General features: G+C 38.4%; 1 protein-coding gene across 1 annotated transcript in view; it reads right to left on the bottom strand.

Annotated features, from left to right (window-relative positions):
* ABCA13 (ATP binding cassette subfamily A member 13) overlaps positions 1-25,242 on the bottom strand; it is a 203,963-nt gene that overhangs the window by 106,276 nt on the left and 72,445 nt on the right. Inside the window, exons 29-37 of the mRNA XM_035894140.1 lie at positions 21,137-21,313; positions 18,704-19,004; positions 17,760-17,874; positions 16,279-16,608; positions 14,326-14,395; positions 7,193-7,327; positions 5,132-5,269; positions 2,920-3,106; positions 1,879-2,097 (exon numbers count right to left, since the gene is read on the bottom strand). Of these exons, the coding sequence (XP_035750033.1) occupies positions 1,879-2,097; positions 2,920-3,106; positions 5,132-5,269; positions 7,193-7,327; positions 14,326-14,395; positions 16,279-16,608; positions 17,760-17,874; positions 18,704-19,004; positions 21,137-21,313 (1,672 nt within the window). The remainder of the gene's footprint in view (positions 1-1,878; positions 2,098-2,919; positions 3,107-5,131; positions 5,270-7,192; positions 7,328-14,325; positions 14,396-16,278; positions 16,609-17,759; positions 17,875-18,703; positions 19,005-21,136; positions 21,314-25,242) is intronic.

The following is a 25,242-nucleotide window of genomic DNA, read 5'->3' on the forward strand; positions in this document are numbered from 1 at the left end:
ACCTTAAAAAAATGTCTGAGTTTTTCAGAAATACGTAGTCACTTGAAGTAAATAAGGTAACACATAACACTGCTGCTTTTTTTTTGCATTTTTTTTTTTTTTAAGACATATTTCTGTGAAGTAAACAGATTAGCGATCCCTAGGTAGAATACTACCTAATCTCAATCTAATCTGATTCCCATGTTAAGGACTGGAGATAACTTAAAACATTGTCTGTTCAGCCCTTGTCCTCTGATGATCATGCATCTGAAGAGTGTGTGGAAACACGCTCAGTAAAGGCAGCACTGAAAGACCATCAATTTATTTATCATCATGTTGAACATCCAGCCACTGACCTAAAAGCTTTCAGTTGCTGTCAGCCTGGCAAGCAAGACATGAAAAGCTCAACAGTCCTAAGATAATCCCCTGAATCATTTGAGTGAACATGCAGTCTTTAAACCATGCCATTTACCCTCAGAGAATTTTCCATATTTAAGAAAAGAGCTTTCTATAATTGTTGTGTAGATATATATCCAGGAAAATTATTCTTAATCTCTTTAGAAGCCAACTTTTTTTGCTTAATAAAAAGCAGATTTGGTTTCATTGCTTTGTTGCTTCTCTAATTTCTCTGAAGCATTTTAAAGCATTCATTGCTTTTAAAAAAAAGTACATTTTTCTTAGTAGCAAGGCCTGCAGAGTCCTGAGTATTCTTGTGTGCCATTAGTATGACAGACTGCTGCTGAAATTACAATTCAGCAGTCTAAATACATAAAGTACAGGATATTATTTTGTATAAATTTTAAACCAAACACTATGTTTGGTTTGTCCTTGTTCTAGAGAGTTGTTTCTGTTGTTTCTAGAGAGAATGCAGTGTCCCACACCAGAGATTTTTCAGATCAATATTTTAAAGTAACAGGCTTTTATGATAGGTACTAAAAAGGAAACCCACTTTGCCACACGTGTCCACATATGCCTAATTGTACACTTAAGGAGAAGTGCCGTCAACTTGGCGTTTATTCCCATTGAAACATGGAAGTGCTCAACCCTCCACACAGTCTAGTATGACTCAGAGGCAAACAGAAACTATTTACACTTTGACACTATTAGAAGAGCATACATTTCATTTCTAAAGTTCAGAAAATGTAGTTTGCTATTAGTGAACAAGATCTCACCTCGTGTGGTTTACTAATTGTTTCATATACATGATGCACAAATGAAGAGGATCTAGTCCTGTGTCAAAGAAGTAGCAGCCTAAAAACACTAGCAAACATTCTCAACCTGACAAGTGGCAAATCCTCTGAGGTTATGTCAGAGCTCTGGCCTGTTTTTTCCTATTAGATTGTTTGTTTTCAAACCCCTTCACTTATTAAACACATTTAAAGTCTGAATTTGACAAAGGAAAGATATTACAGCCTATTTAAAATCATTGTAACAAGCACTGCCTTTACCTGCCTTTTCTGTTTTTCCAAACGTCCCTCTATGACATAAAGTCAGTGTTGACTTATCTGAAAACTCAGGGCGAAAACACAGCAGTTTACTTTCTACCTGACTTTCCAGCAAGGAGGAGGTAAGGCAAACAGCATGAGGCAGGAGCCACTGCAGCTGCTACCATACTAACCATCTTCACTCCAGTCAAAACGTGATTATTTGATGGTGCTGTGTAACAGGTTTTTAAACATTGACAGTTTCACTACAAATACATTCAAGTACAGATTAGAAACTAGGAAATCTATTTTCAAGACATGATTTCAGAACATGAAGTGTGATAACTCACGGAAAACCTGTGGTTTCCATTCACTTCTTCTTGCAATTTTGCTTTAGCACTTTCTTGCTTGAGTGGCTTGCAATAGGCACTACCAATTTGCTTGACAGATTTCAACAAACGAAAGGAAAACTTACCCACTGACTTGCTGATTCAACCGTTCCTTTGTCCAGCCAGGTGCCTTCACTGATCCATAAAGCAGTAGATGTTCTCTCACCGTTAGTGTGTTGAACAGGACATCATACTGTGGGCAAACTCCCAGCTCTGTCCTAATGGTAGCCAGATCAGTACGTATGTCCTTTCCATTAATAATAATGGTACCAGAGCTTGGTGGATACAGACCAGTCAACAGTGATCTGATACAAGAAAAGAAAAAAAAAATTCAGCAAGATGTTGTGTAATGACTGTATTACATAGCTCACATTTGGATTTCCTGAGGCATATCCTTGCATTCTTAGAGCAACACCAATTCAGTTGAGCATAGTTATAGAAATACTGTTAATGTTTGGTTGGTTGGTTTTTTTTTTAAAAAAAAAAAAAAAACAAGATCTCAACAGTCCTTCATTTCCTTACTTCCAGAACAAAATCATTTTTTTCCCAACCAAATATACCAGACTATTTTTTCCTTTTTCATGCGTGTATTCTAGCTGAGTATTAATTCCTAATTGGGTCCCAACCTACACTACTGAGTTTATTAAAGCTGATCATAATTAACATAAAGGTAAAAATACATAGACTTCTTAACTGAGACATTTTTAAATGTCACTTTCATTTTATTTTCATTTCGGGTCAACTGCCAAGGAAGGAGTCCCTTGCAACCTCCAGGAACATAGCACAAAACCTCATAAAACTGCACACTTTCCACATGATAGGAATACACGTGGGATGCTAGAAAAGAACACTTTCCTGAGATGCATTCAACTCCACAGCTAGACACGCCCAGCTCCTACTTCAGCTGCTCCTGAGCTATGACATCACAGTTTCAGTGGCCCAGAGGACCCAGTTCTCTGTTCATTACCTTGCTTTTGTCATAGATAGATACCCTTCATTTTCTATGTGCTTTGGAGAGTTTATTAAATATTTATTTGCAAAAAAAAGAAGAGTTCACAAACATTTTCAAGTGATAAAGCATAGCAGAGATCAGAGGGGAGTGTAATCGCATTAAACAGCAGACTTACATGACTGTTGTCTTGCCAGCTCCATTAGGTCCCAAGAGCGCTGTTATCTGACCTCTGTGGAAAGTGAGGCTAAGATCTTTAACAGCAGCCTTCTGGCCATCCGCGTGCTCTTTGGTGAGAGACAGTAGCACAACGCCAATGGTGACTCCTTCAATGCAAGGGCCTTTCCAACTTGGAGGTGCTGGGTCTGTATGGGGAACAGCAGCAGATCAAGAGGGTTGCTAAATCTAAACATGCGTGTGTGTATATAGGGAATAACAAATTAACTTAATCCCTGTTGCCATTTACCAAAGCCTGGAACAGATGTTCAGACGCTCCACACTGACATATGCTCCACTGAAATACTATGCCAGTTCATATTTGCTAAGAATTTGGCCTATTTGCAGTTTTAAAAAGCAACCTAAAACAATTATGCCAAGTTGTCTGCATGTCCACATACATCTCCAGAGAGTCATCAAATAGTTGTTACATTTTATTGTTAGTAGAAAAAAACACTTATATTAACGTTGCTTGAATCATTGTTTTATGCCCCTGAGTATACGAAATTTCTGTGTGCCACCCAGTTTCAGGCACATAACATTAACAGGCACAGCGAGTTAATCCTCTTAATTCCCTCAGTCAGTAAAGCCAAGCAGATCTCTTTGTGAAGTGATTCAGAGCAGCAGTCTAGTCTAAACATAATGCAAGGTCCTCAATGCAAGTAGATACACAGGATTTTTCTAACTTTGAGGTAACCAGCTCAGCAAACTGAGATGTCCATATGATGCAGATCAAGTTGACTTCCTTTCTATGTCAGGAGAAAAGGTTGGCACTACTTTTGAAACGTGATCACAGTCAATCACCAGCCCCATGAATAAATTATTAACATGCAATGTTTTATCGACTCATTACAATGGAGAAATCTGGCAGTGGGATGTTTTTTCTCCTTTTTAAACAAAGGCAAGCCAGTTTGGAATGTTAGTCCAAAGAAACAGAAACTGTTACAGATGAGAATTAAGAGAAGAGAGAATTATCCTTTTTAATATATGTTTTATAGAACAAATATAGAAATTATATATCCAAATATAATATTTATAGTTTATATCTCTATTTTTAAATAATTAAATAAAATATCAATACATAAATATTACAAAAATATAGACTTGTGCTTTATATTAAAATATTTAAAATTACATTAAATGAATTATAAATAAAAAATATATAATGATTTCAAGTTTGTTTAGGCTGCGATTGAAGAAGTTTTTTCTCTTTTCACAATCACTTTTAAGTTTAGAAAGAACTTTTGCCAGAAGCTTGAGATTACCTTCCAGCAAGGCACTACCAGCAGCTGTGATATTTCTGAGGTCCTTCTACTCGTGAATCTCTCTTCCATTTAACTTCTCTATCTTTTGGTCTGGAGACTAAAATCACCAACAAACATTATTCACGCCCTTTCTACTGCTTCCTAAATTTGCAAGTATATCCTGGAACTTAACAAAAAACCCTTTAAAGTACAGTGAGTGAGCCTCAAACTATGTATCTCAGGTAAGATTCAGAGGAAGACCTCCAAATTACTTGTAAGAAATAAATTGATCACCCTAGGACTTCTCCTAAGAGGATGTTTAAATGAACCTCAAGACATTTTGAAGTTTGCCCTACTCTAGGAGATACCAATACATAAAACTGCTGAGTTGTTCAGCTTCTGCACCTATGCTACAGACAACCATATCATTTCCAAGCTACTGTAACTTCCAAAAAACCACAACAACACATCACATTGTTATAAGGCCTAGGAGGGAATATAGGTGAGGGTGGCTTACTCCTTCATTCACAAAACATAAACAAAATGTGAGAAAGTCCTTAAAGAGACCTGAGAGGGGGAAAAAACTAAAAAAACTAAATTAATTTTAAGCAAGGGAACAAAAAAATAGAAGAGCAGTGAAAGTATCTGGAGGAAGATAAATTAGTTACAATAACAGTAGCTTTTTGAACAAAAGGCTAAGAAGAAGAGGGAAATAAGAAATAGAAGGGAAAGGAATTAACAAAATTAATTTTTCCACAATTAACAGTAAATAGTAAATAATGTTCATAGTATACACTACGTAACGGAGGAGAGAAAGGGACAAGTTCTAAACACATAATATAAAACCAAGCAATGTTATAAGCAGATTGATCAAAACCAGCACACCATTCAGAAAAGAGCCATTATTAAAATTCTGTTATAACTACAAACCTTTTTCTTGGAAGTTTTCATTGAAGAAAAACATATTAGAATTCAGATAATGCTTCTTCCTCCTCTGTGTACCACACAGGTTCTTCCAGTAGGAAACAGTAAAGGGAAAGTACCATTGGTTCTTTAATCCAGATTTTCCTAGATGATAATTATGATAGAAACTGTTGCAAAGTTTATAGTTGTTTCATATTTTTTTGTAGACTACTAATGTCCTATCATTACTTACAAAGAGCTGGTTAGACCATTTAATTATCTCAAACTCTTAGCTGCATTTAACAAGCCTTAATAAAGTGGGAAAAAGGCATTTGGCCATAACACCAGGTCCTGCCATAAAATAATCTATCCTCAGTGATACTGTGCTTTCCCCTATCTCCTAAACAGAGTTAAAGTGTAACAGAATCATAGGCTTAACAATATGGAGGCACATCCTAACATGGTGTAACCTAGAAGAAAGAAAATGCACCAAATGGCCTGCCAAGGAAAACAGCTTTCTTTTTTATTATAAGAATAATCCATTGCACCAATCATTAAAGGTTATTCTTCCATTACTATCTGCACTATTTAAATAAATCAGGCAGAATAAGAAACATTTACAGTAGCACACAAACAGAAAGGGCAAAAATATGCTCCTACACATAACCTAAATTTTGGCATTACCTGATGTCTCCAGGCTTCACTTACCAATGTATTGGGTCAAGCAGCATAGGGATGTGCTTTCTATTGGTATGTAGAAAGGGGTTGATAACACACCAATGTTTTGGCTACTGCTGAGCAGTGCTCGAACAGCATCAAGGCCGTGCCTCCAATATTCCCCCCCTGCCCCCCACAGTGGGCTGGAAGGGGGCAAGATCTTGGGAGGGGACGTAGCCAAGACACCTGACGCCAACCAACCAAAGGGATGTTCCATATCATGTGACATCAGCTAAGATATAAAGACTAAGGGAAAAGGAAGAGGAGGGGGGACATTCATCTTTTGTGATGTTTTGTCTTCAGGAAGGAACAACTGAAGCCCTACTTCCTGGGAAGTGGCTGGACATCGCCTGCTAATGGGAAGTAGAGAACAAAATCTTGTTTTCTTTCCTTTTGCTACCGCGTGCGGCCTTTGCTTTAGCTTTTTTTTCTTTATTAAACTGCCTTTATCTCGACCCACAAGCCCTTTGATTTACTTTTCTCTCCTCTGTCCGGTTAGAGGGGAGTGATAGAGCAGCTTTGGTGGGCCCCTGGCGTCCAGCCAGGGTCAAACCACCACAACCAATCACACAATACGCTCTCTGTGTGTTTGGAGTTGCATTTCATCGACGCTGAAGGGTCAATGAAATCAATTTAAGCTGAAGTTTGTAAAATGCAGTTGTATATTCCACACACCCCTATCTTTCAAGGCAAGATTCATTTTTTATTTTTATATTTTTTAAAACAAAGTAGCTGGAAGAAAAGGTGACATATGCTAATCAGAAGAAAGGTAAATTTCAGACAGCTAGTGAAGCATTAGGCTATGATTTAAAATGCTTCAAGCAATTCAATAATATTCATAAAACTTGGTTAATGAAAAAAATCCCACTACTTTCTGAAAATATATTTGAAAGTTAATTAGTTTTCTTTATGCATTGGACTGTGGACTAACTGGGAGCCAGGTAAAGTTACCAGTCAGTTTGAAGTCTTTGTGATCTGAAAACATGTTCATGGGCTTCAGTCTAAGTACTGACCCAGAAGATTCACCATTTTCATGGGAAGCTTTGCTACTAGACTGAGCTCTCTTACTGTGAAGTACCAACAAATACACAAGTCCTTAGAATATTAGTCACCCTCATAAGCAAACAAAAGATATTTCATGCCTGGCTACAAGTTCTAGTCCATGTGTTAGCTCTACTTAATATTTATTTATATAGGAAGACTTTCTTACCCAGTCCCTATAGGCAATTAGACAGATTTGCACATCAAAATCTCAACTCAGAAAAAGATATGGTTTTGTTTTAGTGGCACACAATGAGGGAAGCCAATTCTATCCGCTCCATTCAATAAGTTCTTTAAAAACATGGAATAAGAACAACTCCACGATCTTACCAGGAATAATATTGCTGAAATACCAGCCACCTATAGAATATAAAATGGAGTCAAAGAACATCATCCAGCACATCCATCCAAAGGTCATGTATCCTCCTTGTGCCACTGGCTGGTGCACATTATTCCACTGAATTCCTGGCAGTAACAGTAATAATAATAATGATTTTTTAAAGGTCAAAGCTAAATCAGTACAGCATTAAAGATCACAAAGGCATCAACACCACACACTTCTGGGTATTTAAGCACTGACACAAAAAAGACCATAGTTAATAACAGTAATCCTAATGAATAGAAATGAATTGTTATGCCTCTACAAGCCTCTGTTTAGAACAGCAGGTGACACTGCCGCTGGGAAAAATGCAGAGAAGTTGCTGTAGAAAGGGCCGTTTAGGAAGTTTTAGCTGGCCCTCAATTTGGCAAAAGAAAAAGAACTGCAACTCTGACAAAATGAGGCACTGACCTCTTCAATGAATCAGGCTTTATGCCATCCTGCTGATATTACAAAGAAATGGGTTACAAAGTTTAAAGTAATTTCTATAATGCTAAACCTGAAAACTTCAATCTGTGAATTCTAACTAAGAAGCAAGTATTTGTGTGCATTGACTGTATTCAGAGGTAAACTGGAACAACAAAACCACTGAATAATTGCTTCATAAAATTATTACATTGCAGAAGACATGAAAGGAAGAAAGAAGGTGCAAAACACCAGTACTACAGAAAGCTACTGTATTCCTAAATGGAAAACAAAAGTAACCAAACTGTAGATTTACAGAAAGCATTGCATTTTTTTCCGAAATTGCTACTTAGTTTTCAGTACGGTGGATCATTATATTGTTTCTAAAATTCTTTTTCTGCAATTGTCAAGAAAAGCATTTTTTCCACAAGGCATGTTTTGCCCTTTCTTCAGTAAAGATGAGTCATTTTGATGAAGTCTCTGGTGGGAAATTTAAGTAATATTTTCTGCAACTGTCTTTTCCACTCTTACCAACTTTTGTATCATTATGATATTCTTTCAATGCCTAGTGGTTTGGAACATCTCCTGTCATCAATATTGATCTTTCCATAGTAGTAAAAAAAAGAAAGGTATTACAACCCTTTATATATTTAGATACACAAATGCATATACTTTGTAGATATTTATCAAGGGCCCAGACGTTCACTTCTTACCTTTCTAAAGCTTCAGCATCAATAGGGGCAGCTCTTAGCTTGGGGATAGTAGGGAGCACCATGTTAAAACATGTAACAACCCATCAGAACATCTAGCCAGTTTCCAAGTATTTTTTTCTTCCTAACACTTAAACATAATAGGGTGTTCTCATCCATTTTTGCACCTGCACAGTAGCTCAGTGGGGATTTCACCAGCTGCCTCCAAGCTTGCAGAGGCAAGCTGCTACTCAGGCTGAGTACAAATGGGGTCACACAGGAGAAAAGTACAAAAACTTTACAAAGAAAAGGGGTTTTTTTTCTTACTTTCCAATGTATAATAGTTAAATATTCATCTTAACATTATGCTGCAAGTGAATAACTTACACTGTTCTTATTCTGTACAATATTGTTCTCATAAACCTCCATTGCGTTATACACTAGTGCACATGTGAAGCCAGATAGAACTGCTCAAAAGCAGTCCCCCCCAATGAATATGAAGTCAGGTAAAAATACCAGGAGGCCTGCATGGATGAACAAGGAGCTCCTGGCCAAACTCAAACACAAAAAAGTATACAGAGGTTGGAAGCAAGGACAGATAACTTGTGAGGAATACAGAAACATTGTTGAGCATCTGGGAATGAAGTTGCAAAAGCTAAAGCTCAAGTGGAATTGAATCTGGCCGGGGATGTCAAAGACAACATGAAGGGCTTCTATAAGTACATAGGTAACAAAAGAAAGACTAGGGAAAGTGTGGGTCCATTACTCAACAAGACAGAGGATCCGGTTACACAGGGTGTGGAAAAAGTTGAGGTAATGAATGCCACCTTTGCCTCAGGCTTTATTAACAAGTCTGGTCTTCAGAAATTCCAGGTCCCAGAAACCAAGGGAGAAGTCTGGAGCAAGGGTGATGTACCTTTGGTGAAAGAGGATCAGGTCAGGGAATACTTATGCAAACTGAGCAGACCTAAGTCCATGGACCCTGGTGAGATGCACCCAAAAGCACTAAAGGAGTGGCAGATGTTATTACAAGATCACTCTCAAGAATCTTTGATCAATCATGGCAAATGGGAGAAGTGCCTGAAGACTTGAGGAAAGAAAATATCACTCCTGTCTTCAAGAAGGAGGACCCAGGGAGCTACAGGCTAGTCAGCCCCACCTCAATCCCTGGGAAGTTGACAGACCAGCTAATTCTGGAAACCATTTCCAGGCACATGAAAGATAAGAATATCATCAGGAGAAGTCAGCATAGCTTCACCAAGAGGAAGTCATGCTTGACCAATTGGGTTAAAATTCTGTGATAAAAAGACTTGCCTGATAGATGAGGGGAGAGTAGTGGATCTTGTCTACCTGGACTTCAGTAACGCTTCTGACACTGTCTCCCGTAAGATCCTCCTAAAGAAGCTAAAGAAGTGTGGGCTGGAGAAGTAGAGAGTGAGGTGGATTACAAGCTATCTGAACAGCCAGGGCCAGAAGGTGGTGATCAGTGGCATGAAGTCTATCTGAAAACCAGTAACTAGCATGTGCCCCAGGGACCAAACCTGAGTCTGATCCTGTTTAACATCTTCATTAATTATTTAGATAATGGGGCAGAGTGTATCCTCAGAAAGTTTGCTGATGACACAAAACTGTGAGGAGTGGTTGATATGCCAGAGGGTCACGCTGCCACCCAGAGAGACCTGAGCAGGCTGGCAAAACAGGCTGACAGGAACCTCATGAATTTTACCAAGAAGTGCAAAGTCCTGCACCTGTCGAGGAACAATCCCATGTACCAATACATGCTGGTGAACACAAAGCTGGAAAGCGGCTTTGCAGAAAAGGACCTGAGGGGCCCTGGTGGACAGCAAGTTGAACATGAGCCAGCAATGTGACCTTGCCACAAAGGAAGCTGATGATATCCTGGGCTTAGGCAAAGCATTGCCAGTATGTCAAGACAGGTGATCCTTCCCCTTTATTGAGCACTTTAGGTGAGGCCACACCTGGAGTACTGTGTCTAGTTCTTGGCTCACCAGTACAAGAGAGGCATGAAGGTACTGCAGAGTCCAGCAAAGGTCCACAGAGATGAGAAAGGATTGGAGCATCTCTCCTATGAGGAAACACTTGAGAGAGCTGAGCCTGTTCAGCCTGGAGAAGAGATGGCTCAAGGGGGAGCTCATCAATATATATTAATACCTGAAAGGAGGGTGCAAAGACAGAGTGAGGCTCTTTTCAGTGGTGCCCAGTGACAGGACAAGAGGCAATGGGCACAAACTGAAACATAGGAGGTTCCCTCTGAACATCAGGAAGCAGTTTTTCACCAGGGTGATTGAGCCCTGGCACAGGTTGTCCAGAGAGGTTGTGGAGTCTCCAGCCTTGGAAATATTCCAAAGCTGTCTGGACACGGTCCCAGGTGAGCAGCTCTAGTTGGCCCTGCTTAAGCAATAGGGGTAGACTAGATGACCTCCAGAGGTCCCTTCCAACCTGTCCTGGTTTCAGCTGGGATAGAGTTAATTTTCTTCCTAGTAGCTGTCACAGTGCTGTGTTTTGGATTTAAGATGAGAAGAATGTTGATAACACACTGATAGTTTAGTTGTTGCTGGGTAGTGCTGACACCAGTCAAGGAAGTTTCAGCTTTCCCTGCTCTGCCAGGGGCACAAAAAGCTGGGAAGGGGCACCGCCAGGACAGCTGACCCCAACTGGCCAAAGGGATATTCCATACCGTATGACGTCAAGCTCAGCATATAAACTGGGGGGAGTTGGCCAGGGGGCAGCAATCGCTGCTTGGGAACAGGCTGGGCATGGGTCAGTGAGTGGTGAACAATTGTGTTGTGCATCATTTGTTTTGTATATTCTGTATATTCTATTATTATTATTACTATTATTATTATTATTATTATTTTCCTCGTTCTCATAAACCTCCATTGCGTTATACACTAGTGCACATGTGAAGCCAGATAGAACTGCTCAAAAGCAGTCCCCCCCAATGAATATGAAGTCAGGTAAAAATACCAGGAGGCCTGCATGGATGAACAAGGAGCTCCTGGCCAAACTCAAACACAAAAAAAGTATATAGAGGTTGGAAGCAAGGACAGATAACTTGTGAGGAATACAGAAACATTGTTGAGCATCTGGGAATGAAGTTGCAAAAGCTAAAGCTCAAGTGGAATTGAATCTGGCCGGGGATGTCAAAGACAACATGAAGGGCTTCTATAAGTACATAGGTAACAAAAGAAAGACTAGGGAAAGTGTGGGTCCATTACTCAACAAGACAGAGGATCCGGTTACACAGGGTGTGGAAAAAGTTGAGGTAATGAATGCCACCTTTGCCTCAGGCTTTATTAACAAGTCTGGTCTTCAGAAATTCCAGGTCCCAGAAACCAAGGGAGAAGTCTGGAGCAAGGGTGATGTACCTTTGGTGAAAGAGGATCAGGTCAGGGAATACTTATGCAAACTGAGCAGACCTAAGTCCATGGACCCTGGTGAGATGCACCCAAAAGCACTAAAGGAGTGGCAGATGTTATTACAAGATCACTCTCAAGAATCTTTGATCAATCATGGCAAATGGGAGAAGTGCCTGAAGACTTGAGGAAAGAAAATATCACTCCTGTCTTCAAGAAGGAGGACCCAGGGAGCTACAGGCTAGTCAGCCCCACCTCAATCCCTGGGAAGTTGACAGACCAGCTAATTCTGGAAACCATTTCCAGGCACATGAAAGATAAGAATATCATCAGGAGAAGTCAGCATAGCTTCACCAAGAGGAAGTCATGCTTGACCAATTGGGTTAAAATTCTGTGATAAAAAGACTTGCCTGATAGATGAGGGGAGAGTAGTGGATCTTGTCTACCTGGACTTCAGTAACGCTTCTGACACTGTCTCCCGTAAGATCCTCCTAAAGAAGCTAAAGAAGTGTGGGCTGGAGAAGTAGAGAGTGAGGTGGATTACAAGCTATCTGAACAGCCAGGGCCAGAAGGTGGTGATCAGTGGCATGAAGTCTATCTGAAAACCAGTAACTAGCATGTGCCCCAGGGACCAAACCTGAGTCTGATCCTGTTTAACATCTTCATTAATTATTTAGATAATGGGGCAGAGTGTATCCTCAGAAAGTTTGCTGATGACACAAAACTGTGAGGAGTGGTTGATATGCCAGAGGGTCACGCTGCCACCCAGAGAGACCTGAGCAGGCTGGCAAAACAGGCTGACAGGAACCTCATGAAGTTTACCAAGAAGTGCAAAGTCCTGCACCTGTCGAGGAACAATCCCATGTACCAATACATGCTGGTGAACACAAAGCTGGAAAGCGGCTTTGCAGAAAAGGACCTGAGGGGCCCTGGTGGACAGCAAGTTGAACATGAGCCAGCAATGTGACCTTGCCACAAAGGAAGCTGATGATATCCTGGGCTTAGGCAAAGCATTGCCAGTATGTCAAGACAGGTGATCCTTCCCCTTTATTGAGCACTTTAGGTGAGGCCACACCTGGAGTACTGTGTCTAGTTCTCGGCTCACCAGTACAAGAGAGGCATGAAGGTACTGCAGAGTCCAGCAAAGGTCCACAGAGATGAGAAAGGATTGGAGCATCTCTCCTATGAGGAAACACTTGAGAGAGCTGAGCCTGTTCAGCCTGGAGAAGAGATGGCTCAAGGGGGAGCTCATCAATATATATTAATACCTGAAAGGAGGGTGCAAAGACAGAGTGAGGCTCTTTTCAGTGGTGCCCAGTGACAGGACAAGAGGCAATGGGCACAAACTGAAACATAGGAGGTTCCCTCTGAACATCAGGAAGCAGTTTTTCACCAGGGTGATTGAGCCCCGGCACAGGTTGTCCAGAGAGGTCGTGGAGTCTCCAGCCTTGGAAATATTCCAAAGCTGTCTGGACACGGTCCCAGGTGAGCAGCTCTAGTTGGCCCTGCTTAAGCAATAGGGGTAGACTAGATGACCTCCAGAGGTCCCTTCCAACCTGTCCTGGTTTCAGCTGGGATAGAGTTAATTTTCTTCCTAGTAGCTGTCACAGTGCTGTGTTTTGGATTTAAGATGAGAAGAATGTTGATAACACACTGATAGTTTAGTTGTTGCTGGGTAGTGCTGACACCAGTCAAGGAAGTTTCAGCTTTCCCTGCTCTGCCAGGGGCACAAAAAGCTGGGAAGGGGCACCGCCAGGACAGCTGACCCCAACTGGCCAAAGGGATATTCCATACCGTATGACGTCAAGCTCAGCATATAAACTGGGGGGAGTTGGCCAGGGGGCAGCAATCGCTGCTTGGGAACAGGCTGGGCATGGGTCAGTGAGTGGTGAACAATTGTGTTGTGCATCATTTGTTTTGTATATTCTGTATATTCTATTATTATTATTACTATTATTATTATTATTATTATTTTCCTCAGCTTTTTTCCCAATTCTCTCTCCCATCCCACTGTGGGGGGGACAGCGAGCGAGTGGCCATGTGGTGTTCAGCTGCCTGACGGGTTAAACCACAACACAACCTCAACCATTTTGTTATCCTATGAAGCTCCCTGTTGATATCTTCACCAGAAAGCAAGCACTAGAGCTGCCACTGACATCAATGAAGACTTCCACAAAACTGCTCTAAATGTCTTTCCAAAGAGGCCTCCACTGGACTGAGAGAAATAATATATTCAATGAGTGAAATAATATTCAGTCAGATGCTCACCCTTAGGTAGCTCTACTGAATTTCACTAAATATAAAGTTTGGGTTTGCAGCTCTAGAACAATTTAATTAGCTGAATACACTCATTCTGTCATCTAACAGGACGTGGAAATTTTCCTCCAACCTGTATTGCAAATAGAGCAATGCTAAGCCCTCTTTAATTTACTGCTGAAAAGCAACACAAGATTAAGTTGATTTTCAAGGGTCATTAAAAAGGTTTTTCTCCTGTCATTACCTATCCTGTTAACTCATGATTAGAGATTTTTTTCAGAACAAAATGAATAATATTTCCAACTGTAGTTTTTTGAATGATAATTACAAAGCTTTTCTTCTAACTGGAGAGCTTACCTATTCCTTGGCCTTCAAAGAATGTAATGAAAAATACTCCTTGCCCAAAGGCAGTTGTAGACAGAAGACACTACAACACCAGAGGAGAAACAGAATGCAAACATAAAAAAATCCCAAACATATTGTTAACAAGCTCCATGAAATAAAATAACTTATGATACTAAAAGCAAGCACAAAATAAACAGACCTTTGTTTCCTGTAGGCTAATGGTCATTATTTCCTTTTATGCTTTAACAATACTCCCCCACATACTGCAGTAGTATTTGACCCACCTTAAAGAGCTCCACTGACCTAGTTATTAATATTGGAAAGCATTATTTAACTTTATAACAAGTTATAGACCATCATAAATCTACCAGATAGTGAAAACATATAACATATAACACTAAAAGCATGCAAAGGAATATACTTTCTGTAGTAAGAGCAGTGGTCTTACTCATTTGTGTAAGATCAGAACTCAAGAAGAGACAGAGGCAGAAGGAACACGCACACTGGGCATTATATGCAGAGACAGTATTTTTGTGGAAGGAAAAAACATTTGACTTGCAAGAAGCAACATAGTCATGCTTTATCACAAAAGTACAAAATGGAAAATGAGCAAGTTAGTGATGTAGTATAACAAGGATGTGTGACTGATGATCAATGGAAAAACACCAGCAAGCTCATAAAGGCTGACGGGGAGATCCAAAATATTACTAAAATTAATAAGGATTACTCAGAAATAAAGTTCTACAGTCTGAAAGTGAGCTAAAATATAAGTTCATTATATCTCCTATTTTACAATAATGCAATTAAATAAGGTTTCTGCAATATTTGACACAAAAGGAACACATCCTGCCAGCTGCCTGAAGAGAGAAGTATGACATAGGCTGCTACTTAGAAAAAAAATTCAAAACCATTAGTGGCATGGATTATATTTTTGTACAGAGAAGTTCATGCTAATTCCCATCAACTGAGTCCCTGCCTCTCACATTGCTAAGGTTTCACCATCTCACTTGATGGCCTCTCCCCTCTCTTCAAAAATCATTGCCTTCTTCACATGCTGCTGCCTCTGACTTTCAGCAAAAGCAGGATATCTGAAGGGAATTTTGAAGCAACTGATTTTAAAGCGTGCAAGTTATCTGATGCATAGTTTTCCCTCTCTGTGGCCCAAAGGAGGGGAAAAAAAGCCACAACAGAAAAAAAAAAAAAAATCCACCCTGCCTATTTATACCCAAATTCTGCTGTCATAATCTGTGCTTACAAGTATGTGAAGAACCAATATATTTTATCTGACCGACTGATACTGAAAAAGCATCCATTTTTCTTAATAGGGTATGAATTATTCCACCAGCTTAATTTGGTATGTGGGTTATTTTGAAAGAGTGAAGTCATAATGTGTGAATTATGGTTCGTATTGCATGACAGTGAGATTTTATATCCCAGTGAGGGATATAGTCTGTTAAGACTGTACGAAGACATAAAACAGCCTATGGCATACAAGAAACAGGAAAGGGCATGGAAGAACCAATGCCAAAGAAACTTATACCACAGACTGTATAGCTAGACAAATTTCTAATCTAATCCCCAGTTGTCCTCAACAGAGAATCAATCTCTAGCTTTCATCCTAACAAGTAATGACTTTCAGGAGTGACATGTCATCAGGTGTGCTTGAAGGCACACTAACCTTTTGTGGCCAAAGCATAAAAAGGACTCATGAGCATGAGGAATGCAACTTCCTTAAATTTTCTGTAGGATTACAAAATTTCCCTGAAAATTTATTTTTTATTCCTTTCTACATTTGAAATATTTTCTCAATTGGATATCTATTAATGTGATTTATTTCCAGTGAAACAGAAAAGCAAACAGAAACCCAGGAAAAAATAAGTAAAATATAGTCTAAAGTTTCAAAACTATGGAAATCCACAGCATGGTTGGAAGAGAAAAATTAGAAAAAGGAAAAGAAATATTTACCATTATAATCTGGTTGATGAAACTCAACTGGTTCTGCAAGACCAGCAAAACTATGTAGGGTAAAAAACTGATCATATACACAAGGCTAGCACACAAAGCTGCTGTATTGGCACTGCTAAAAAATGCTCCCAAAAAATAGCTTAACATAATAACTGTAGCTCCAAAATCCAGGAGAAAAAGGAAGATGAGGAAGCCATTGCTATATGCAAAGATACCACTTGCTTTTAAAATGATGGCCAGAGCACAGCTGCTTATTGTGAACACAATGACATTCTCCAGAAACCAAGCAAAGAAATGAATGCCTGGATGTACGCCCATTGTCTTCATATACTGCAAGACAACACAGCAAAGAGAGTTAAAACAAAACAGGTTGCCACCAAGACATTACCAGCTCCCCAAAGGATGTCATCTTCCCCTTAAATTACTTGTCTCTTCCCTTTTCCTGTACTATCCCCTTCTGCTGCTCTCTCTCCTGGATCAAACATGGTTCTGAGCAGGGCTGCCTCTGACGTTATCATATACTAACATGAGGAATCCTAGTGCTCAGGCACAACGATCTTTTGCATAGTGTTGCCGGACACTCTGGTGAAGAGCCTTCCTTTTTATACTCTAAAAAGTACTGAGAATATCTACAGCACTGTATAAACAATATTTTTTCCCCAGCCTGTTGCTGAACTAAAAGTAACATATGGATGTTTGTAAACCTTTATGTATCAGCACACAAATAATAATGTAGCCACGTATGAGGTATCACCCCTCTTTTTTTAAAAAAATAATGCTTTTGGAAACAAGCTAATACTACTTCTGAAGCATTTTTCGTAAGTTGATCAAAATTAACTTTATTAAGTTGATTTAATATTTTAAAGCATTAAAAAATAAGGCATACCTTTCAACATAAAGCTTAGAGAAATTAGATAATTTCCCAAATTAAAAAAAGCTTACCTCATCAGTATAAAGATCAGTAAAAGTATATTTAGCCACATGGAAAATGTGTTGTAAAAGCCCCTGTCCTTCCATATGCTTAGCACCTGCTTAGACTAGCCTCTGATATAGGCAAATAATTGCCCCATTTATTCTGTGTCTTCCTTATATTTCTGATAACTACAGAGTACATGGCAAATTTTTAGTTTGGTTTAGGAATTTTTATCATTTTAGACCACATATAGCAAAACATGAACAAGAATCCAAAATAAAAAACATTTTAATCACAAAGACTTTTTCCAAAGAACAGTTTCCAGCTTCAACTTGCATGGATCTTTTGTTTATTGCTTTTTATCTCAGGGACAATATTGGCATACTAGAGGACTGATGCTCAAACAATGTTGTGAATCTGAGTTGGCAACTAGAATTAGAACTTGCTGCCCAGAGGAAACAAGTGAAAACAGAGCCATCTGGACATAGAAGTACCTGAAAGGTTCCATTTTGTATTTTAGTACACTTTAGTAAATAAATTTATTTTCAGAGGCTAATCTGCCTCTTACCTCTTCAAGATGAATTTCTCTCTCATAAACCAGCTTGCGAACCATGACAGCAACTGAAACCACCCATGTCAACATCATCATAAGTGGGAAAAAAAACCCTATATTGTTCAAGAATCTATGAAAGAAAATATATGCAGAGTTGTTAGCCCCAAAAAGTGAAATATTTTTTAGCAGAATGTTAATAGGTTAATACTGGGACTCTTCTCAAAGTATGCACAAAATAAGATCTAACGTAAGCAATAAGACTTGTTCTGGTTAGAATTGCTTATTTTTCATGTAACAAGCTAAACATATGTATTGGTACTATAATATTATATTAGTGTTTGTCAACAATACAACTGATGTAATCACTCTTCAGGACTCCATTCAAAGTCAAACAGAATTCAGATCTGTATCTATGGCAAAGTAATATATTTGGACAGTAAGGAATAACATGAGCCAGTCAAATTTTGCTCCACTTTAACAGATTTATTACCACTGACTAATTTTAAATTCTAATAGTCAGAATGTTTTGATGGTTTACAAAGAACGATCCTACACTTTTTCTTTTGCTTCATCAACTTTACACTGTAATTCAACACGTAACAGGGACCAATTTACAGTTTGTGTACAGGACTACTAAGGATGGAAAGTGGCTTTCTTCGCATAATCTAAGTTAGCTGCACAATATGTTGACACAGTATCTGTCCAGCAGAGTACCCCACAGTATAGCTGCAAACAGCTCTTAAGGGGTCATTTGCCAGGCAGGAGTTGCATAATGTGGTGTGGTCACAGCTGTTAAATAACATCTGCTATGCTGTAATATTCTGGTATTGGGCATACTGGTTCAATCCTGTGATGAGATATACATTCATCCACTACAAAGACAGAGTAGCTTCCCAAGTCCTCTAGCACTAATCTAGTAAGGATAATACATCGAATTAAAAAGCTGAAAGTTTACTTACAGATCACTGTTATGGCAAGGGTAAGGCATGGCTTGCACCTGAATGGCTGGCTCTGAGGTATCTGTCCCAGTCTGTGCTGAAATAATTGCCCTTTCGATCATGTCTTGAAGAGGAATAAAGATGTGGTTATATTTAAACCCATCAGCTGGCAACTTCTGGGGATGGGATTTCCACGCTGGGTTTTTAATCAAATCTGTTCTCATGCTATAGAGAACACTGGTCCTAATTGTATATGAAATGTGTCGTGGAAGGAGACTGCTAGAATCTTGCATCTTGTTCTTTGGCATATCGAAGATGATACCTGACACAAGAAGAAAAGGAGCTTCATATACCAGTTTATGTGATTTATGCTATTTACATAGTAAACTCATGGCCAATTATGGTAGTAGTATACATTCACCTGTCAGGGCAGGCATCTAAAGTTTCTTGACTCCCCAATACAAGAATGATAGGTTTCACCTTTCCATTTTTTTCCATTCATGAATACAAAATGTAAAAAATTATTCACATGATAAATGGGTTTGCAACAATACTTTTTATCTGAGCAAACTCCGTCTGTGATTTGTTTTTCTGAATTGCCGTTTATTCTCTTTGTATCCAGATTTAACCCCTTTTGGGGGACTGATCTCAATTCCACAGTGAAAGCGGCAGCCATAAAATTTGTCCATCAAAGGATAACAAACCCTGGGAGTGGGTGACAAAGTAAACAGTACCAATACACTAAAATTTACTCTGATTTTCAATTTCTGACACAATTACAAAACTTCTGGTTTACGACCACAGAATTTGCATGTTTATATTCTCTAGTTCTGTATAAAAAATGAAATAAAATAAAAAAAAAAGCAGGTGAAATCTTAATCTGTAGCTGAAAAGATTAAGTCAAATACAGCAAATTGGTTGTATTTTCTTTCTGGATGACCCTGGCTTTTTAGGCCTTCTTGATGAATGTGAAATGTTGACCTTTTTTCCTTAGGAAAGGGGAAAGATGTCTTACCTACTGCATGGTTCTCTGAAAGATCGTATGATATAGAATACTTAGCTCTAAAGCTTATTCTTTCAACTGGCCAATCTCATTATCCCATTTATGCAAACATTTAATTTCCTAAGACATTTCATGGTGCTATGAAGGCTTTGAAGAATACAAACAAAGAAAGGAAGGAAAATTCCATTTTAGTTTCATATCTTACTGTAGAAAGAAATGTATGCCTATATCTGATCATGCAATATTGACATGTTGGACATATTAGGTCCCTTAAAATGCCATCTTCCCTCTTTAAGCATGTGAAGAGATTATAAGGCCACAGTACTGAAAAAAATTCCATTGAGATGACTTGGCTCATGTTAGCATACGCACTTTTCCTATGCAAGTGGAAGCAAAATGTATCTAGAACTTGACAATTCAATTTTCTGAGAGCCAAGATCTATCTGTCTGTTTCTTCCCTTGAAGGGGTAAATTATTTCACTCCCTACGAAGTACTCCTGAGAAATACTCCTTATCTCATGGTACGGCCTGTTGGTTTTATATTAATGGAGGGTGGTCATTTCCACATTCTGCAAGTGGGGATACTGTGCAGGTTACAGAACAAACATAGGATTCCAGACTGAGTAATTTCATCCTATATAACTGCTTTGACATGTCTTCTGTTGCCTACTTACAGGAATCCAGGGAGACAAAAAGAAAAAAAAACCACAAAATAATAAGGGAAAAAATGTGGCACGCTTTACATGGATTTAAACAGGGCACTCTTTTGGAAAGGCTACATGTGACAAAGCGTTTTATGTGAGAAGAGAAAGTGTGTGTAATAAGAAGAGCATTCTTGCCTTTTAAACTCTTTAGTACAATTAATTGATTCTCAGCAATAAGCGTATCATGCAGGAAAAAGATAGTGTAATCCCAAGGGAGAAAAGAAATATGTCCATTGCTTAAGAATTTATTTACTCTGAATAAACAAAATAGTTTATCTGAGGTGTTGGTTTAAGAATAAAACTTGGCAAAAAAAACCCCTTGCTTTCCTCCTTTTTGCAAAGCCAAGAATATAAAAACTAAATTTTGAAAGGATGTAAGCTAGATGGTCTTGTCTTAATAAGTAGGCAAGTTTCCACAGTACTATATATTTTTCAGCTCTTTTTATTCTACTTTAAATATTTATGTCTATTCTTTTCAATATTTTGTTAAAAATAACAGACTCCAAGGATTCATTTGGCAGTTCCACAATTAAAACAACAATATAATTAGTCTTTACAGCATATATTACAGCATTCAAATGTTGAGGAATACCTCTAAGGTAAATGTGCTTTATTTTGCCTATATTATCTGTGGTTTAATACATCCTTTGAAACTGTCTAAGCTTAACCTACCTTATCAATAAACACAGACAACAACTACAAAGCCTGATGTTTTCAACCAATATACATTTTAAATAAGGTACTTACTAGCCAAAAAATTATTTTGCTGCATGAGTTCATGAGCCTTCTCCTCCAATTTCTCAACAGAGTCAAAAGGCTGGAAACGGTCCAGTAACACACAGGAAGAAATATTTACTATGAGCTGTGACAACAGGTCAATCTGTTTACTTGCTGAGCTGTTAAACATCTTGTTCATCATAGTTTCTAAGATGAGGAAACAAATTGGACTTCCTTAGTTCTAATGAACAGAACAGAAATGTATGTTCTCACCTGCACATCCTATAAGAGTAAATACCTTTTGTATGTAAAAAAAGGACAAAGTTTTAAAAACATAGTGTCAACTTGTGGAAGTATAGTTCACGTTTCAGTGGCTCTTACAAGTCCTCTGCTGCATTTTCCTTCCATTTCAGAGCAACAAAAATGGAACAAATTCTAGCAAATTTCGAGAAAGAGACTTGAAGCTGTAGGACTTTTAACATTTCCTTATCTTTCCATAACTATTCCCACAAATACAAGCAAGTTACCGTACTTTGAACATCACAACAGAGACCTACCTCTTTCATCTAGTAATGTATTGGCCAGTTCTTCTCTCCTTGACACTGCAACTATTTCAAGCACCTTGTTATAAAGGGCATAAGCATTTTGACTCGAGCCCTCCATTTAAAAAGCCTCTGAAAAAGGCCTACAACCCCTCCATTTGACTTTGATTTTGCCTATGGATCCAGGATGAACATGTATCTCAAACAAAACCTGCTTTCCAAAAACACTGAACCTTTGGAGGAATTCAGAATTTCATCTGTTGGTAAAGATTGTAGAGAGAGTGCAGTATCCTTATGTTTGAGAGAATAACCAGAAGGATAGCATTATTTAGAAACAGTCTTAACTCCTCTGGATTTAATGAAAGCATCTGAATTTCTCAGTTAATAAACAATGTTATAAAACATCCAACACAAGTTTCCATCTTAAGTGTTTCAAGACTCCCTTGAAGATATAGGCTTTACAAAGGATAGGTGATGACCTCATTTGATGACAGTGGTGACAGACAAACCCTGGATCATGAATGGTATTCAGCATCAGCACAGGAAATACTACAATAGAAAGGCAGATAAGTGGAAAAAAAAATGTACAGAGTAGTCTGGAGAAGAGACATGATTACCAGTGAGAAAGGATAAAGATCACAAGGAGAAAAAGTACAGGAACCAGTATTCTAGAACTCAGAAGTCAGACAAGCAATGAGAGGGTAAATTCATGGGTTGGGAGAAAACAGTACCAAATATAGATATTATATGTCTTATTTACTGTTATCCTTGAGGAGGGCAACAAAGGAAATACCTATGCTGCTACTGGTTTTGTGGCATTAGCGAGAACGGAAAAATCCTAACATTAAGCCCAAGTAGTACAGTTAAGATTTCTGATATATTTTTATATTTTAATATGTATGTGTGTAATTATATATAGCCCTATATAGATATACGCACATACACAAAAACAAAAATTACCAGAGATCTCTTCAGCAGCTGATCTTTGAAAGACCTTAATCTGAAATCAATAATTAAGTAAAAAACCTTCTCTTATGAATTAAACTATTGAATGTTTTAGCATAAGAAATACCAACTAGCTTGCTGTTTGCTTGGAGCATGGCATACTTAAATGTTTCTGGAAGCAAAATATTGTCTTTCACAATGTGAATGAACTTCTGTACTCTAGCATAGAAATAACACATATATACATACAAACAGATATAATCCATAGGGAAGTTTTAGAATTAAGATCCATGGAATTGCTTATCTTGTATTTTTCCAATTTATAAATACAGTAATTATGAATAAAAAACCTCAGCGAATCTGTTTTCACTATCATCTTTATACTTTGTAACATACCAACTCAGCCCCTACTTCCACTTAGCTTTAATCTATTGTTAATTAACTGGGAGGAAATATAACTGTTTTCTGTAAATCTACTAGGTAGAAGTGCTATTTAAGTAAAAGGTTGCAAGAAGAATAAATCGGAATAAACCAGCAATGAATGAATTTAGGTCAGAAATTAGGAGAAAGTTTCTAGTTACCAGGTGATTTTGATGGTGGCACAGTTTGCAGTGATGATGTTAGAGCTATTTTTTTCCAGCTTTCTATATGTACATAGAACTATTTCATTACAATGAGTGCAGCAGAGGGGTAGCTTGGAGGAAAGCTGCCTGTTTGGTTTTTTTTATCCTGGCTGTTACATCCCAGGTCACATGCAGCCCTCCATAAGGGAGATGCCTTGGTAGTGAAACACTTCACATCTGGGAGAAATCACAGAAGGACAAGAGAGACAGCAAGCAAGGATCTAACAAAAGAGCCTGCAGCACAACTGCCTCCCAGTGCCTCTGGAGAGGTTCCTAAGGACTGTGCCCAGCAAGGAGCTCACAAACTCTGGTGGGACAGGGTTTATACAAAATCAGTTACACCCAGGAAATTACTGCAAATTGCTTGGTCGGAAAGCAAGTGTAGTGGAATACTGCTGCCTTGCCCACAGAAAGTTTAGAGAGTAAAGAAGGGTTTGAAAAGAAAACCACAATCTTTTCTGCCTTCAGTTAAATATTTACTTTGTTCCATGTGAGAAAAACTGACACGGTAACCCTGTAAAACTGTTTAAGAAATTGATAACTTTGAGAGGTCTTATAGCATGATAATTTTATAGAGAGGTTGGAAAAGTTCTACATCAATCCACTCTGTGCCCACAACACTTTCCAGCAGGAGTAGCAGCATGAATAATATGTCACTAAGACTGTTAACAATTTTTATAGTGTCATAGAGAAGGAAAAAAAAAAAAGATACAAACACAAACACCTGGGATTTGAGCAAAATTAGAAGTAGCTTAACGCAAGTGTAGATGTAATAAACCAAGGGAATATTTGCTTTAGTTAGAAGACAAAATGCATAATCATACAGATTAGGTGATTTCAGAAAACTTGAGCTTTGGATGGAAACAAACAGATTGTGAGTGGTAAAACCAATAACATATATGGATACATTTAAGACTTTAATTGGATGCAAGCAAGATAATTACAGGACTAAAAAAATGGTGCAGTATGAGAGTAATGAAATTAAAAAAACCAACAGAAGAACAGGGGTTTACAGTAACAGCTGCACATGATTATAGACTAATAAAATGAAGAAAAAAGTATATACAATAACAACATAAAAATAAGAGGGCACAGGCATTTTTCAAAAAGCAAAATGATGAAGTGAATCTATAAAAAGAAGTGTAATCAAAGTGTAAATGCAAAAGAGTGCTCTGGCACTTTAGACAGATCAGCTTCACAAAGGCATAAATGCTATTGCGATCTATAGTCCATATTGATTTTTGTTATTTATAAGTTGTTAATTTATTGACTGTATGCCATTAAAATCAAGAAATTCTTGTTTCATGAGCCATTCTACTTAAATGATTTCCTGTATTCACCACCCAAGACTATTAACCATTTATTACGTACTGTCAAATGTCCTTAGCTCTGTTAAAAAGTTGAAACTTGAGAAACACATGCACAGATTTCTGTGATTATGTTGTCTGGAACAGTGAAGATGGACCTGATAACTCCAGAGTACTTGATACCTACTTAATGAAATATTGTTTGCCCATAACCTATCATGTAGTTCCCAGTGTTAGATCCAAACAAACCAAATCCATCTATTACTAAGCTAACATACTGAGACAGCTGTGTTTCCAGCAGGCCTTGTGGGTTAAGAGGCTTGGTCTTTCCTCCCTCTTCTCTGTCCAACTGTGTGATTCTATGGCGGTTTTTTTAGTTGTATTATGACCCAGCTTCACCATGAAGGGTGAGCTGTGTCTGACCCGGTCTAGGAAGCAGTTCAGTGGTTAAGAAAATCTTCCTGAGAGATAAAGGATTCAAAGTTTGAGTCCCTCACCTGAAGAGGATACTGAGACGAGATTCTTCCTGGGTTGAATTCTGGACACCATTTACCATTTTTCTTAGTGAGTGTGTACGGTAGTCCTAGCCTTCAAATCAAGGCCGGTGAGTTTAAATCTCACATCCAGTGTACAGAAGAAAAGGCAAGAACTTCAGCTTACAGCAACTATGACAGTACAAGATTAGGGCAGTAGTAAAATTTAAAACTGAGAACACACTT

The sequence above is a fragment of the Egretta garzetta genome, unplaced genomic scaffold (genome assembly GCF_000687185.1).
Source record: "Egretta garzetta isolate BGI_Z169 unplaced genomic scaffold, ASM68718v1 scaffold264, whole genome shotgun sequence".
In the NCBI taxonomy this organism is placed as follows: Eukaryota; Metazoa; Chordata; class Aves; order Pelecaniformes; family Ardeidae; genus Egretta; species Egretta garzetta.